The sequence below is a fragment of the Podarcis tiliguerta genome, assembly GCF_965153285.1.
Source record: "Podarcis tiliguerta genome assembly, chromosome: 2".
NCBI classification, from domain to species: domain Eukaryota; kingdom Metazoa; phylum Chordata; class Lepidosauria; order Squamata; family Lacertidae; genus Podarcis; species Podarcis tiliguerta.
Genome location: NC_139535.1, coordinates 82,197,323 through 82,210,358, shown reverse-complemented (window position 1 = coordinate 82,210,358; position 13,036 = coordinate 82,197,323). Strand labels below are relative to the sequence as shown.

Sequence of the window (13,036 nt, the reverse complement as noted above, 5' to 3'; positions counted from 1 at the left end):
TTTTCTTTTTAAATAAATCAATATTTATTATAAAAAAATCTCCGCAGTCCTCACTTTTCTTGTAAACAAGTACACATTTGCACAAATTAACCATACCTAAAGCTTCTTAGAGAAGAGGGTCCAAAAGGAACATCATCTTGTTTGCATAGCTTAGCAGCTGTGGATCAGCAATAGTCTTAACAGATTTCTTTTTACTAAGCAAGCCTAACAGGGCAGAGAGTACTGAAGAAAACACAGTACAAGACCACCACAAAGATTCAGTATCAAAAGTCCCTTCCGCAGGTCAAAGGGCAGCTTGACTCCATTGTGAAGGTAAGTTCTCAAGTCTTTGCAGGGGGCTGTGCAAAGAGCATTCAAAGAGCTGGCAGTACAATACTTTGGCACAGTAGTCTTTGGCAAAAAACAACAACAACCCACACACATCCAAGGCTGATGTACATAAAACGAGGCTCTTCCACCAGCTCCGGCACAGGAGGGTGTCCCACCAATCAATGGCAATATGGCACACTCTGGATTGGCATATAGATGGTGGCAGACCCATGCTGACCTAGGAGGAGAAAGAAGAAAACATCACTGGCTCACATCATGCCCATTTCAAGAATGCATAGGAAATCTAAGAAAGCTGAGCACAAGTTTGGTCAGGGTCTAGCAGGGGAGAATTCAGCCTATTATTATTATTATTATTATTATTATTATTATTATTTTAAAAGAAGATGGAACAGGTTGTGTGTGCTGCTTGCCCAGAGCAGGGTGGAGAGCAGCTGCCACCACTGATGCTTCAGTAAACAGTCTCAGGAAGAAGACCCCAAGGCTTGGCTTGTTTTTCTTGCTTCTCTGCCTGCCTTGAGCTGTGTGCATCTGGAGTTGGCGTAAGGTGCCTAATCTCCAAAGGGAGTAATAGAATCCAAACAGCACAAGCGAGAGAAATTTATCCCACCCTAAGTTGAAAGTATGAGAGCAATACTTTCTAGACAGACAACCCCAAATATTTACACCACCTTCAAATGTTGACTCTTACCTTGGACAGGTAAAAAGCGCACACACCAACAATTTGGTTTCTATCTCCACCCCCTGCATGCCTTAAAGCAGGACCAGGGAACCTGTGGACTTTCAGGTGTTGTTGGATTTCAACTCCCATCAGTCCCAACTAGATTGGTCAATGGCCATTATGGGAATGCTAAGAGTTCAATAACTGGAGGGTCAAAGGCTCCCCAAGCCTGCCTTAAAAGACTTGGCTTTGTGTGCTTATTTCTTTATCGAAGTACTTATATACAGAAAAAAATAACAAAGGGGTTTACAACTCTAAAAGGATTTTTAAAAAATACGTACAATAAAAGCACATGAAAATTAAAAACTATTTTAAAATAAAAAATCAAAAAAAGCATCAATACAGTAAACCACTGTGGGAGAACTCTTCATTGCCTGCATAGACCTGGAGGAATAGAAAAGTTTTCAGAAGGCATTTAAAAGTTGGCACAGAAGGCACCTGCTGAATCTCTATTAGCAGAGTGTTCCACAGTTTTGGCCCGATGACACTCAAGGCTTAATTTCTTGTTGTTGTCAAATGTTGTTAAAATGGCCCAGAAACAGCATAAAGTAAGTTCAGCTCTCTGCCAGAGAATCCTAGGAGGAACTTAAACTTCAAGGAATAAGGATGTAGCAGTTTAATTAAGGAGGTAGTTTAATTCACCAGATAGCCAACCTGGCAAAAAGCTTATCCGTATCTATGTACCTTCCTTTCAATGAAAGGGTGTTACCTCAGTGCTGCACTTTATACCAGAGCTGAGAAAGCTTTCCTGATACTGCATTGATGGAGAGCAAACAGTCTTGATTAATTTTTTTCTGGGAGGGGGGAAGCAGGGGGAGGGAGAAAATGATGAAAGGAAGGCCTGTTGCATCGTTCTGGTTGTGGAGGGCCCACGGTGTGCCCAAGTTGCTCAAATTATAGATGGTCTGCTGTGCCTGTGATGAAGATGAAAAGTCTCCCTCTACTAAAAGTGAGTTTCAAAGATGAGGTCATTTGCAGAGAACCCAGATAACACAGGAGAAAGATTGGCCCCTGATTCCCTATTGCATCAGGGCTTCTTAGGCTAATGTTTCAACATCAAGTTTAACTCCAAAAAGCTATGTCCAATTCAATGGTTGAAACATTCAAGTTTCCCATTTAGGGGTAGATCTCATCCAAGTGGAGCCATTTCAAGCTGACATAAATGCGTGGGGAGAGACTTAAACGCCACATGTTAGGCAAACATGGAGAAATATGTTGCCCATGCTCCCCCTAAAAATCTATTTTGCCCCCAGATGTTTTTTCTCGCTGTAAGGGTTTCTTCCCATTTTTTTTTGAGCCCACTTGGGAGGAACAGAGCTGGAGCAAAGCAATTTGGGGCTGGAAGTCCAGGCAGAGAGTAGATTCGGCTCCTCCATATCATGCATGCTGCTCTTTAAATCATCTCCAACACACTTCATATGAATTCAGCCGAAACCTGAATTCTAGCATAGGGGTCTGTCACTGTGGTGTCTACTCTGGATGCATGTAGTATTTTGTTACAGTCTACACAACCTCTGGGGACCCATGAGAGGAAACAAAGAGCTTTGTGCTTTTCAGGAGGATTTTTAAAAAATGGTTATTTGGAGAACATTACATGCTGCTCAAGGGACAGCGGTCGTGCTCTGTCTAAGTGCTTTTATTCTATTATGTAATTGCAATAGGGTAGTGAAGCAAATGGACAAACACAGCATGGAGCACCCAAGGGACAACTATATCCGGACCCAATTGAAGCAAAAGTCTCAGCAGCAGACTGGCGTCATCAAAGCAGGGGCATGAAAAAGCATTTACCAGCATGATTCCATATCAAGTGTTGAAATCGGCACTGAAATTTGCAATAGATGTTTCTCGAAACTGTACAATTTCCTCTATCGCTTTGAAGATACATTATACAAAGGGGACCTTGTAGTGTGTTTCTATGAGGTGGGATGAAGGAAGATCAAGGATTTGTCTTTTTAGAAGGTATACACAATCAGGCTGTAGTCACTGAAATATATCAAGCCAAGAAGGTGGTTCAAAGTCTGTCTTTTATACAAGTCATGCCATGAGAGACCTGCACCGACCGGTATGAGAACCAAGCATATTTTTTGTAGACATTGAGGCCTAGCAAGTGCAAACCTGAAACACATTTCGTGGAACCATGAAAAGATAAATCATTATTGGAAAGGAATACTGGAATGAAGGAATCTGAGTGTTCTACATGTTCTTTTGAAGAAGAAAACACACCAGGAGGACTTTTCATTTGTCACTGGAACGTGACAGTGAAAGTACATGGAGATATACAATATCGTTAGATGTGTGACACAGGCTATTTACTATGCCATTTTATCAAGTGAGTTTTAAATAGTAAACACTTAAAAATGTAATATGCAGATTGGAATGTATGAACAGCATTGCAAATGTTTTTGTTTTTGCATCAGTTTCCTGACATGTGAACTGAATCAGTAACATGATCCTACACTGAAGTCCAGGCCAGCCCCAGCCATACACCAAACGTCAAAGAATGCTGGAAGAAAACAGGTTTCGAAGCGGCTCAGAATATAGGCAGACAAGCTGACTTGGCGCGTGTCGGAGGCATTCATCAAAGCAGTGGAGGAAGCATGAGTTATACGCTTCCTCCGTTGCCACTTCTGGGTCTCGCACAAAGGAAGGGCAAGAACACACTGTTCCCGCAAGAGGGCTGGAAGAACCTCTGCCCCCACCACTCATATAAGAGTCAAAATTGATGGACTTGTCTATTGCCACTTTTAAGTGACCATTCACCTGGGCGATCAACCTAGATGGCTTTAAAAGAGGGCTGGACAAATTCAGGGAGAATAAAACTACTGGTCATGATGGCCATGCTCTGCATCCATGGTCAGAGACAGTAATGCTTCCCAGGACCAGTTGCTGGAAGCCACATCAAGGGTGGGTGCTCTTGGACTCAGGTCCCACAGGCATCTGGTTGGCTGCTGTCACAACGGGATGCTGGACTATGTGGGCCACTGGCCTGATCTAGCAAGCTCTGTTTCTCAAAGAGTTGGCTAGAACCTGCCAGTGGGCTTCAGGCCACCTTTTCAGGTAGGCCTCAATGCCACAGCCTGCCCTGCAACTTCTCACTTATCTGCCTCATTTGGTCATTTGGTACCAGCGATTCTCTTCATGAGGGGATGTGGGAAGAAAGAAACTGGCACTTGTGGGGTTTTTTTGAAGTAGGGAAAGATGTGAGGAATGAGAAACAGGTTGAATATGAAAAGAGGAGAAGAAATTACAAAAGATGAGTAAATATAATTTGAGAAGCATGTGTGGTGGGAAGGGGAAAATGTAAAAGAAAAAAGGCATATGGACCAGCAAATTCTTCCTAAAATAAGGAGGCCGAGTTATAGCACCCCCAAAGCAAATATCTGTACTGTACTTAGCTTGATGAAAGGTGAGCTATGGAACTTTTTGCCACAAGCAAAACAGTGTCAAAGAATTTAGCCATTTCCAAAGGTGGATTAGATACATTAGAAGATGACATCACTAACCGCCACCTGATTATGCCAAACTGCCCCTGTATCGGCCGCCATTTTGTGACTGGTGAGCCTCAGTAGTTTTCAGCCATCTCAAGTGAGCATGGGAGCAGAAACTTTGGGGACACCTATCCTAGGAGACTGTGAGTAATGAAAAGAGGGGGTGGTTACAACGAAGGCTCTCATGTGTTTTTCTTCTGAGTATAATGACTAAGCTTCACAATGAATTCTGCCTTGTCCAGAATAGAGAGCTAAAGAGGGATTATATACTAATGCATTTCATGTTCATAAGATACAGAAAACATGAAAAAGTCATGAGAAACCACTCACTTGCTTAGTGATTTCTTTGCCACAGGTAAAAAACACACAAACAAACTGAAATTATACTGTACTGAAAGAGCGCTTGGAACAGCATGGGAAATGGAATCAGTGGCTAGGACTGCGGGGGGGGGGGGGGGAGAGAATGAATGCTTTTAATGTACTCAAACATGAAGTGGAATGGAAGGGAGAAGGGAGACCAGGATTTCATCCAGGGCTGAGAAAGAGCAAGAACAACACAGTGACTCCCTTGCAAAACATGTCCAGTGTTTTACCTCTGGGGTGGTACTGGAGAACAGGTGCCTATCTATAGATCACAAGTGATAGGAGTGACTCATATAACCACAGACCTTTTTTAAAAGAAAGAAAGAAAAGGAAGGAAGAAAAACATAAAAGAAAGAGAAATATAGTGGTACCTTGAGTTAAGTACTTAATTCATTCCATTGGTCTGTTTTTAACCTGAAACTGTTCTTAACCTGAAGCACCACTTTAGCTAATGGGGCCTCCTGCTGCTGCCACACTTCCAGAGCACGATTTCTGTTCTCATCCTGAAGCAAAGTTCTTAACCTGAGGTACTACTATTTTTGGGTTAGCGGAGTCTGTAACCTGAAGTGTATGTAACCCGAGGTACCACTGTATGATGGATACAAGTTGAATGCACAGCATTATAAGTCCACTAAAGACTACGGAGCAGATTCTGTGCTATCAAAAAGTCAAGCCCATTTAGATTTCAGCAGCTTCCAAAAAATAAGTTTATCCTCTAAGCATGGTTAAATAACTAAATACAGTACGAAAGTTTCCATGCAATTAAAAAAATCCAGAATTATTTGTAAAACAGATTTTTTTGTAATTGAGGGTTAAATTGGTAATCTTGTCTTTTCCATAAAAATGGCCTGAATGGTTTCTGAGACCCTCAAATTAGGCATCTGACACCATGGACACCAGCCATCTTCTTAGTCTCAGGATATACTTCCAGAAGGCCAGGGGTCATTAACATGACAGTTGCTTGAGCCAAAACACTCAAGTGTGACATCAGCCATCTCAATCAACACTCAGCTGGGGAACAGGCAAGGCAAGAACATGTTGTTCAGAAGCAGGAAACCGCTGCCTTTGGGAAGCAAACCATTTGCAACACACAGCGGAAAGGGCTTAGGGTTTTCTCCCCAGAGGCAATGGAATCTTTCATGCACAGAAAGAGAGTTTAAGTTACTTTGCAGAAGCATTAGCTGTATCATCCAGTTGGGACTTATAGGCATGTAGAGTGCTAGACAAGTCCAGAAACATTCAGCAGGAATGAGGTGCACAAAGCAGGAAAGGGAACATAAAGTTACTATAGCAGGGGATCAGACTTTTGTGTGTGTGTGTGTGTGTGTGTGTTGCAATCTCCCAGCCACACATCTTACTGCCATAGACATTTGTGTTTCAGTCTCATGTGTTTTGCACAGATTAGCACCTATTGCTACCTGCTGCACTGCTTGTGGTGATAAAGGACACAAGTGGAGAACTACACAGGAAAGGGAGCCCTTTCCCTATTAAGAAGGGAGATCCAGCGTGGTGCAGTAATTAAGAGTCCTGGACTACCAATGGGGGGAACCAGGTAGAGTGGTACCTCGGGTTAAGTACTTAATTCATTCCGGAGGTCTGTACTTAACCTGAAATTGTTCTTAACCTGAGGACCACTTTAGCTAATGGGGCCTCCTGCTGCCGCCGCGCCGGAGCATGATTTCTGTTCTCAACCTGAAGCAAAGTTCTTAACCCGAGGTACTATTTCAGGGTTTGCGGAGTCTGTAACCTGAAGCGTCTGTAACCTGAGGCGTATGTAACCCGAGGTACCACTGTAGAGCAGCCTCCTCCGACTGGTACTGTCCAGATGTTTTTGCCTACTACTCTCATCAGCCCCAGCTGGCACAGCTGGGCTTTTCTTCTCTTACAAATACCATCAATAAGGCTTTGCTGGTGTTAGGCTTGAATGGATTGGGCATGATGTGGCCCCAGCCTGCCCAAAGTCAAGCCTTTTCTTAATACTCTCAAGAATGTTTAAGGGGCAAACTGCGAATACTCACCGTGGAAGGAAAGGCAGTCGACACGCTCAGCAGGGCCATTTATTGCTTTGTTTCTGGGCTACAAGAGGGTCGCCACTTAAGCTCAGCTTAAGGTCTTCCTGAGCTTAAGAAGTACAAAACTGCTTGAGCAATGAAAGAACGGGCCCACGATTTGGCACCACAGTCATTACTATTGGGAAGAGAGGTGCCGGGGCTCAGCGTGTCCGGCAGCTGTGCGCCCCACGTCCTACAAGTCACATACCATTTAATTACATATATATTAAAAGCGGAGCGAGGCAGTTACACCGCGAAGTGCGGCGGGAGGGACCTGTCTATCCCAGGGGATTTCTGACCACGTGCCTTTTCTTCCATCCTTCCTTTGGCGCGGGTTAAAGAAAGGTCCAAGGCCGCGAGGACGGACGAAGGAAGGGCAGATTCCCCGGGAGGCAGCGCTTCACACCAGCCGCTCCTGCGTCCTCGCGGGCCCCGGCTCGAGCGGCGCAGCCGGGCGGAGGCAGCTGAGCTCCAGGGACCCGGCGGCAGCTCCCGCCGCCGCCGCGCCTCGCGTGGCCTTCGCGGGAAGGCCCGAGCCAAGAGGCGCGCAGGGCGCAGGCGCCGGCCGGCGGCGCTGCGAGAGGCGCTCGGAGAGCTTGGCGGCGAGGCGCAGGAGGCTCTGCCGGCTACGGGGCTGCGTCGTGCCTGCGGCGGCGGCGGCATCGGCGGCGGGGCGCACCCCGATCTGGAGCTCTTCGGCGGGCACCCCGCGCAGGTTCCCCGAATACCAAAAGAGCCAGCAGAGCAGCGACAGGGCGAGCAGCAGCGACCCGGTCAGCACCAGGAAATCCTCCAAGGGGATCTCGTCCACCATCGGCCGCCCCACGGCGCCCGCCAGCACCAGCGCTAAGCCGGCCCCGTCCAGCACCAGCGCGGCCACGAGGAAGACCGCGCAGTGCCCGCAGCGAGCCTGGCCCATGCCCGCACTGGCGCGGCGCCGGCGGGCAGGCGGCAGCCAAAGTCCGCCGAGGGCCACGCCCGCTCAGGTGCCGCCGGAGGGACCACGCCCCCCTCACCTGCCCGGCGGCACCGGAGGAGGCTCAATTGCAGCGGGGACCGCGCCGTCCCCGGGGGCAGATGAGAGAATAGACCCCAAGCGAGCGGCTCGGCTGTGCGCGGCCAAGAATTACCCCACAGCCGACGGCTGTCAGTCGCAGCCTGTCACCGATTGCTCCCATAAACCGCGCAATCTCGCCGGATTTGGATCTCGCCCTTCGGTTCAAGGACTGTCTTAGCGGTATCGCAGTGCGCTTAATAATGTCATAAAAATCTCCGGTGCCGTCGCACTTGGAATACCGTGCGCTGTTTTGGTGACCCCATTTCACCCTCACGGGTGTAGTAGCCAAGCAGCTGCCCCCTAAATCAAGTAAATAAGTAAAAATACTTAACTAACTCACCAAACCCCTTCCCACCTAAATCCTGACTACGCTATGCCCACGTGCTGAAGAGCTGGAAAGGGTACAGGAAAGACCAAGCAAAATGACCAGGGGATTGGAGCAACTCCCACAAGAGTTTGTGGGCTTTGGGGTATAGAACAGTTGCCAAGATGTTGTGGGAAATCATGTTTGCCACCTTGGAGGGATAGGTATGATGTAAATGTAATAAATAAAGGCTGTGTGGATGCTTCCTGGCGCTCAGGTCCTTTGCTGACGCTGTAACTATAGAAATAACTGGGGAACAGCAACAGTTGTCTTATGCCCTGCTCAAAGGCATCTGGTTGGCCACCTTAATAGCAGCTCTGTTCTTCTGTTATTATTTTCTTTCGGAGCTCAGGTGGCGTATATGAAGTTTCTCGTTTGTCCGACAAATAGCGATAAATCCCAAATCATTCTGTCAAAGCCAGATTCGAAGCCAAGTAAATGACAGCCCATATTTGAATCTTCAAAATCTCTTTTATTCTTTCTCAACAAAAGTGAGGGGAAGGTTGGAGGGAAACGAGGAGCAAGCAAATCCATGCTTTTCTCATTCTTCGCCCGATCATTTTGATGGTGAAAACAAAAGGCTGATGGAAGGGTGTGAGCAGGTAATGAAGCCCCTCCCACATTGTTTTACACACAGCCTCAAGAGCTCACCTGCCAGAAACCTCACTCACACCTCAATTTATTTACTGACCCATGCTGCCTACACAGGATCACACCCTTGCTGTATTCTGTGCTCATTAATTGATGTAGAATGACTTCTCTCTCTGCAAAGAGAGATGAGCATCACCTTGGTCCTCCCTAAACATTCAGCTACAGGGTTCTGAAAAAAGCATCTCTTTGTCATACTTTAACTGCCCGTGTTATGAGTCAAATGAAAGGTGTTGAAAAATAAGTAACTTAAGCTAATGCATCTTCAATGCTTGCTTTCTTTGTCATTTTTAAGCTTTTCAGTGAATCAAGTCTCTTACTGCTTGGAGACTCTTGAGAGCTTTGGTGCATCTCATTTTAAAATTTACATTTGTCATATTTCTAGAAGTGAAATTCAAGACACAAAAGCTGTTGAGCTTTTTTGACATATGGCAAGCCTGACATATTTATTCTCCCCTGCCTCCTTGAATATATCAGGATTGGGGCTGGATTGGGAGTTTCATAGCAACTCTGAGGAAGTGTTTCGTTGAGGCTTCAGCAGGCAAAGAGGGAGACTCCTCTGCACCCACAGCCCCAATCCCAATTCTCCTTATTGTGGCTGATATTTAGATAACCAGGTGGCAGTCAGACTGTTAAGGTCACATCCGCATGGGCCCCAAGACCTCAAGCCTCTCAGATCCTTTGCTAATGGATCAACAAAGCCAGCTATGCCATAGCAGATTGTGAGGAAGAGAAGTACCATATTTTTCTGTGTATAACACGCTCCCATGTATAAGATGCCCCCATTTTGGGGGACTCAAAATTAAGAAAATGGGGGGGAGATTGCCCCCGTGTATAAGACTACCCCCCTTTTAACATTATTTCTTAGTAAAAAAAAACCCCTAGTCTTATACACGGAAAAGTACAGAAATTCCTCTGTTTCTGTAAAACAACAAGGGAAACATCCTGTTTTTCAGTAACATTGTGGTTGTGAAAACCAATTGGCATTATGTGTACAGTGGCATCTCGGGTTACATACGCTTCAGGTTACATATGCTTCAGGTTACAGACTCCGCTAACCCAGAAATATTACCTCGGGTTAAGAACTTTGCTTCAGGATGAGAATAGAAATCTTGCAGCAGTGGTGCGGCGGCAGCAGGAGGCCCCATTAGCTAAAGTGGTGCTTCAGGTTAAGAACAGTTTCAGGTTAAGAACGGACCTCCAGAATGAATTAAGTTCTTAACCCAAGGTACCACTGTATGTGTGTGTGTATCTGTATGCGCAGATATATAATCATAGAAAATAATTCTTTCTTTCTTTGGAATGGTGAGAGAGACTTTTTTTTTAAGTGTGGTTGTTGAAACCAACCAACATAAATTAGCCTGAGTACTAGCCAGACTTTACAGTATATACCTGTGTATTTTTTATATTTAAAAAGATAGATTACCTATTAATATGCTGATGAATAATTGCCCCCTACCCTTCAACTTTGTGAGCTTCCTTGTATTTCAAAAAGTGGAAGAATCTTGGGTAATGTTCATTTCTGTCAAACTGTTTAAGACTGACTCTAACCAGATGCCACTGGAAAACACAGGAGAAAGCCTGTTTGGTTGACACCCCCTTGCCCAGATTCCAGACAGAAGAGGCTTGTGTGCAAACAGATAAGATGGGAGAAGTGTTGCTGACAAGTTGAACCCCTGACCCCAGGCTTAGAACGACAAAGCAAGGTTTAGGTTCACCCAGGGCACTGGTGGCTTCCAACGGCTGTCTTGATAAGTGCTTCGCAGAGCTGGTTTGTGTTTTGCCAGAAAGCACACTGACAAATTTCTTCTGTGTTGTTTTCAGCTGAAATATGATATTCTTGTGTGACTCCATCTCTTACCCTGCTGCCACGTTTCCCAGAAGTGTCTGTATGTGTGTCCAGTGTGACTAGTTCTGTCAAACACAATCCCCTCTCCTACCTTCACGGCTGTTTTCTACCTCAAGGGCCCTGGGCTATAGCCTGCCCCAACATTTAGCAGAGAAACACGAAGAACGAGCTTGAAGAACGAGCTTTTCCGGGGGCTATTAAGCTTACTTTGAAGTAAATGGAGAGAGGAAATTACCCAAGCCTTCTGCTGGTTTTAAGCAACAATCAGATTTGGGACTCTGGCACAGAAAGGGCTTTTATTATAATATGAATGCTTCCTGTGCATCCCAGTGTAACTCAAGGCAAGGTTGCACACAAAACAGAAAGAGGGTTTGTTTGTTTTTCTGGATAGTGCCATGGGGCAGCTTCAGGAATGGGTCCATGGAAGAAGAAGAAGATGAGGAGGAGGAGGAGGAATTTATTTGTACCCTGCTCATCTGGCTGGGTTTCCCCAGCCACTCTGGGCGGCTTCCAACAAAGGTTAAAAATACATTAAAACTTCACACATTAAAAACTTCCCTAAACAGGGCTGCCTTCAGATGTCTTCTAAATCAGGTAGTTGTTTATCTCTTTGACATCTGATGGGAGGGCGAGATTTGCACACGGGGACTTAGTTCTCTGTTTGCATGACTTATATAAGTCAGCCTAGCCAAATGCCAAAAACAGTATTGATCTGAGGGTGTATTTACAATTTTTGTATCTTCCAGTTACAAGCCAAATAAAGACTAAGACAAAGGCTGTGGGGACATTTCTGAAGATATTTGACCACCTCCCCCAGATCTTCTCAGTGACCACGAGAAGCATGTGACTCTAACTAAATACTCCAAATTTCGGGAATAACAAGTGGGGTACTAGGGAATGAGGACCACCCCCCAAAGCTTAGTGCCACTCGTCTGAAATGGGAGGTGTAATGCTAATGACATCATGAGACAAATATAAAGCTTGATAACAAGCGGTACTAAGGTCACTGTGTCAGGGCCATGGGAGCATTTGCTACAGGTTTGGTTCTGTAGAGCAGATCACACTATACAGTAGCAGTGATGACTGATCTTTGGCCCTCCAGGTGTTGTTGGACTTCAGCTCTGATCATCCCTGACTATTGGCCATGGTGACTTGGGCTGATTGGAGCTGGAGTCCAGCAACATCTAGCAGGGCTGAAGGCCAGCCTTTCTCACCCTTCCAAACGCAGTTACCTATGTACACAGGGATGTAAGAGAGGAGCCAAGCAGTCCTTTCCATACGGACACCAAGAGAACAAGGTTCATTAGTAAAGGATTTATTAGTAGTCAGGTTCTCAAAACAAACACTGCAGCAGATACAAAACAATATTTTTTCAGCAGGAGCACCAAATGAAAGAGGATTAATGGGGAAAGTACATTAAGGGTTTTATGGCTCCAGTTGGGAGTGAGAATTAGAAGAGTCTCCATTTGGGAGTGGACAAAAGAGCAGTGCACTGCCATGTATGCCACTTCCCGTTGTCCAGCACTTCCCGCTTGTAAATTCAACCTCTGCAGCAATGGCAACTTTGCTTGAAACAGGGCATGGTATGGTGGTTTTTTTAGAGTCTCAGACTCTAAATCACTACTCAGCCATGAAGCTCACACCTTGGGCAAGGGAATATCTCTCAGCCTAATCCACCTCATGGGGTTGTTGTGAGGATGATTTGGGTGAGAGAAGGAATGTTCTGCTCCTTGGATAAAAATGGGCAGGATAAAAAATGCAGATCAATCATTCAACTTTGTCCAGCTGTGTTTCTGTTCTGAGAGTTGTATGCTAAGCTTCTATACTTGCTCAAGAGTGTGGAGTGGATCAGAGAGACAGACAGAGAGGTGCTAGCTATTGTTTGGGGTGGGCTGTTCTGCTTTTGTTTTGGAAAAATCAGGCCAGGTGCCTCTTCACGTGCCCATAGCATTGAAGCCAATACTGGCAAACTGAGGATATGGCACAGAGAATCTCTCTGGAGGTGGGCACTATTTGACTAGCCACTCTGCATGACTTCGTGGTTTCAAGCCAGAGCTGTATTTCATTTCATTTCAGTTTCCTGCCTGCAGCAGTGCCCGGACAAATGCACAGCTCATGAGATCAATGGCCTGTGTTGCCCCCTGGGGTGGAGGAAGGCGGGTGCAGTG

General features: G+C 45.7%; 1 protein-coding gene and 1 long non-coding RNA gene across 2 annotated transcripts; one reads left to right on the top strand and one right to left on the bottom strand.

The window, feature by feature from the left end:
• LOC310672741 (transmembrane protein 238-like) lies at positions 1–7,888 on the bottom strand. The gene is made up of 2 exons (XM_083430389.1): positions 6,918–7,888; positions 1–547 (listed from the first exon to the last, which is right to left on the bottom strand). Exon 1 carries the CDS (start codon positions 7,867–7,869, stop codon positions 7,351–7,353), a length of 519 nt encoding a protein of 172 aa, XP_083286515.1. The 5' UTR covers positions 7,870–7,888; the 3' UTR covers positions 1–547; positions 6,918–7,350.
• On the top strand, positions 4,288–11,645 carry LOC310672743. The gene is made up of 2 exons (XR_014508746.1): positions 4,288–4,679; positions 10,844–11,645. It is a non-coding gene; the product is annotated as an uncharacterized lncRNA (long non-coding RNA).
• The last annotated feature ends 1,391 nt before the right edge of the window (positions 11,646–13,036 follow it).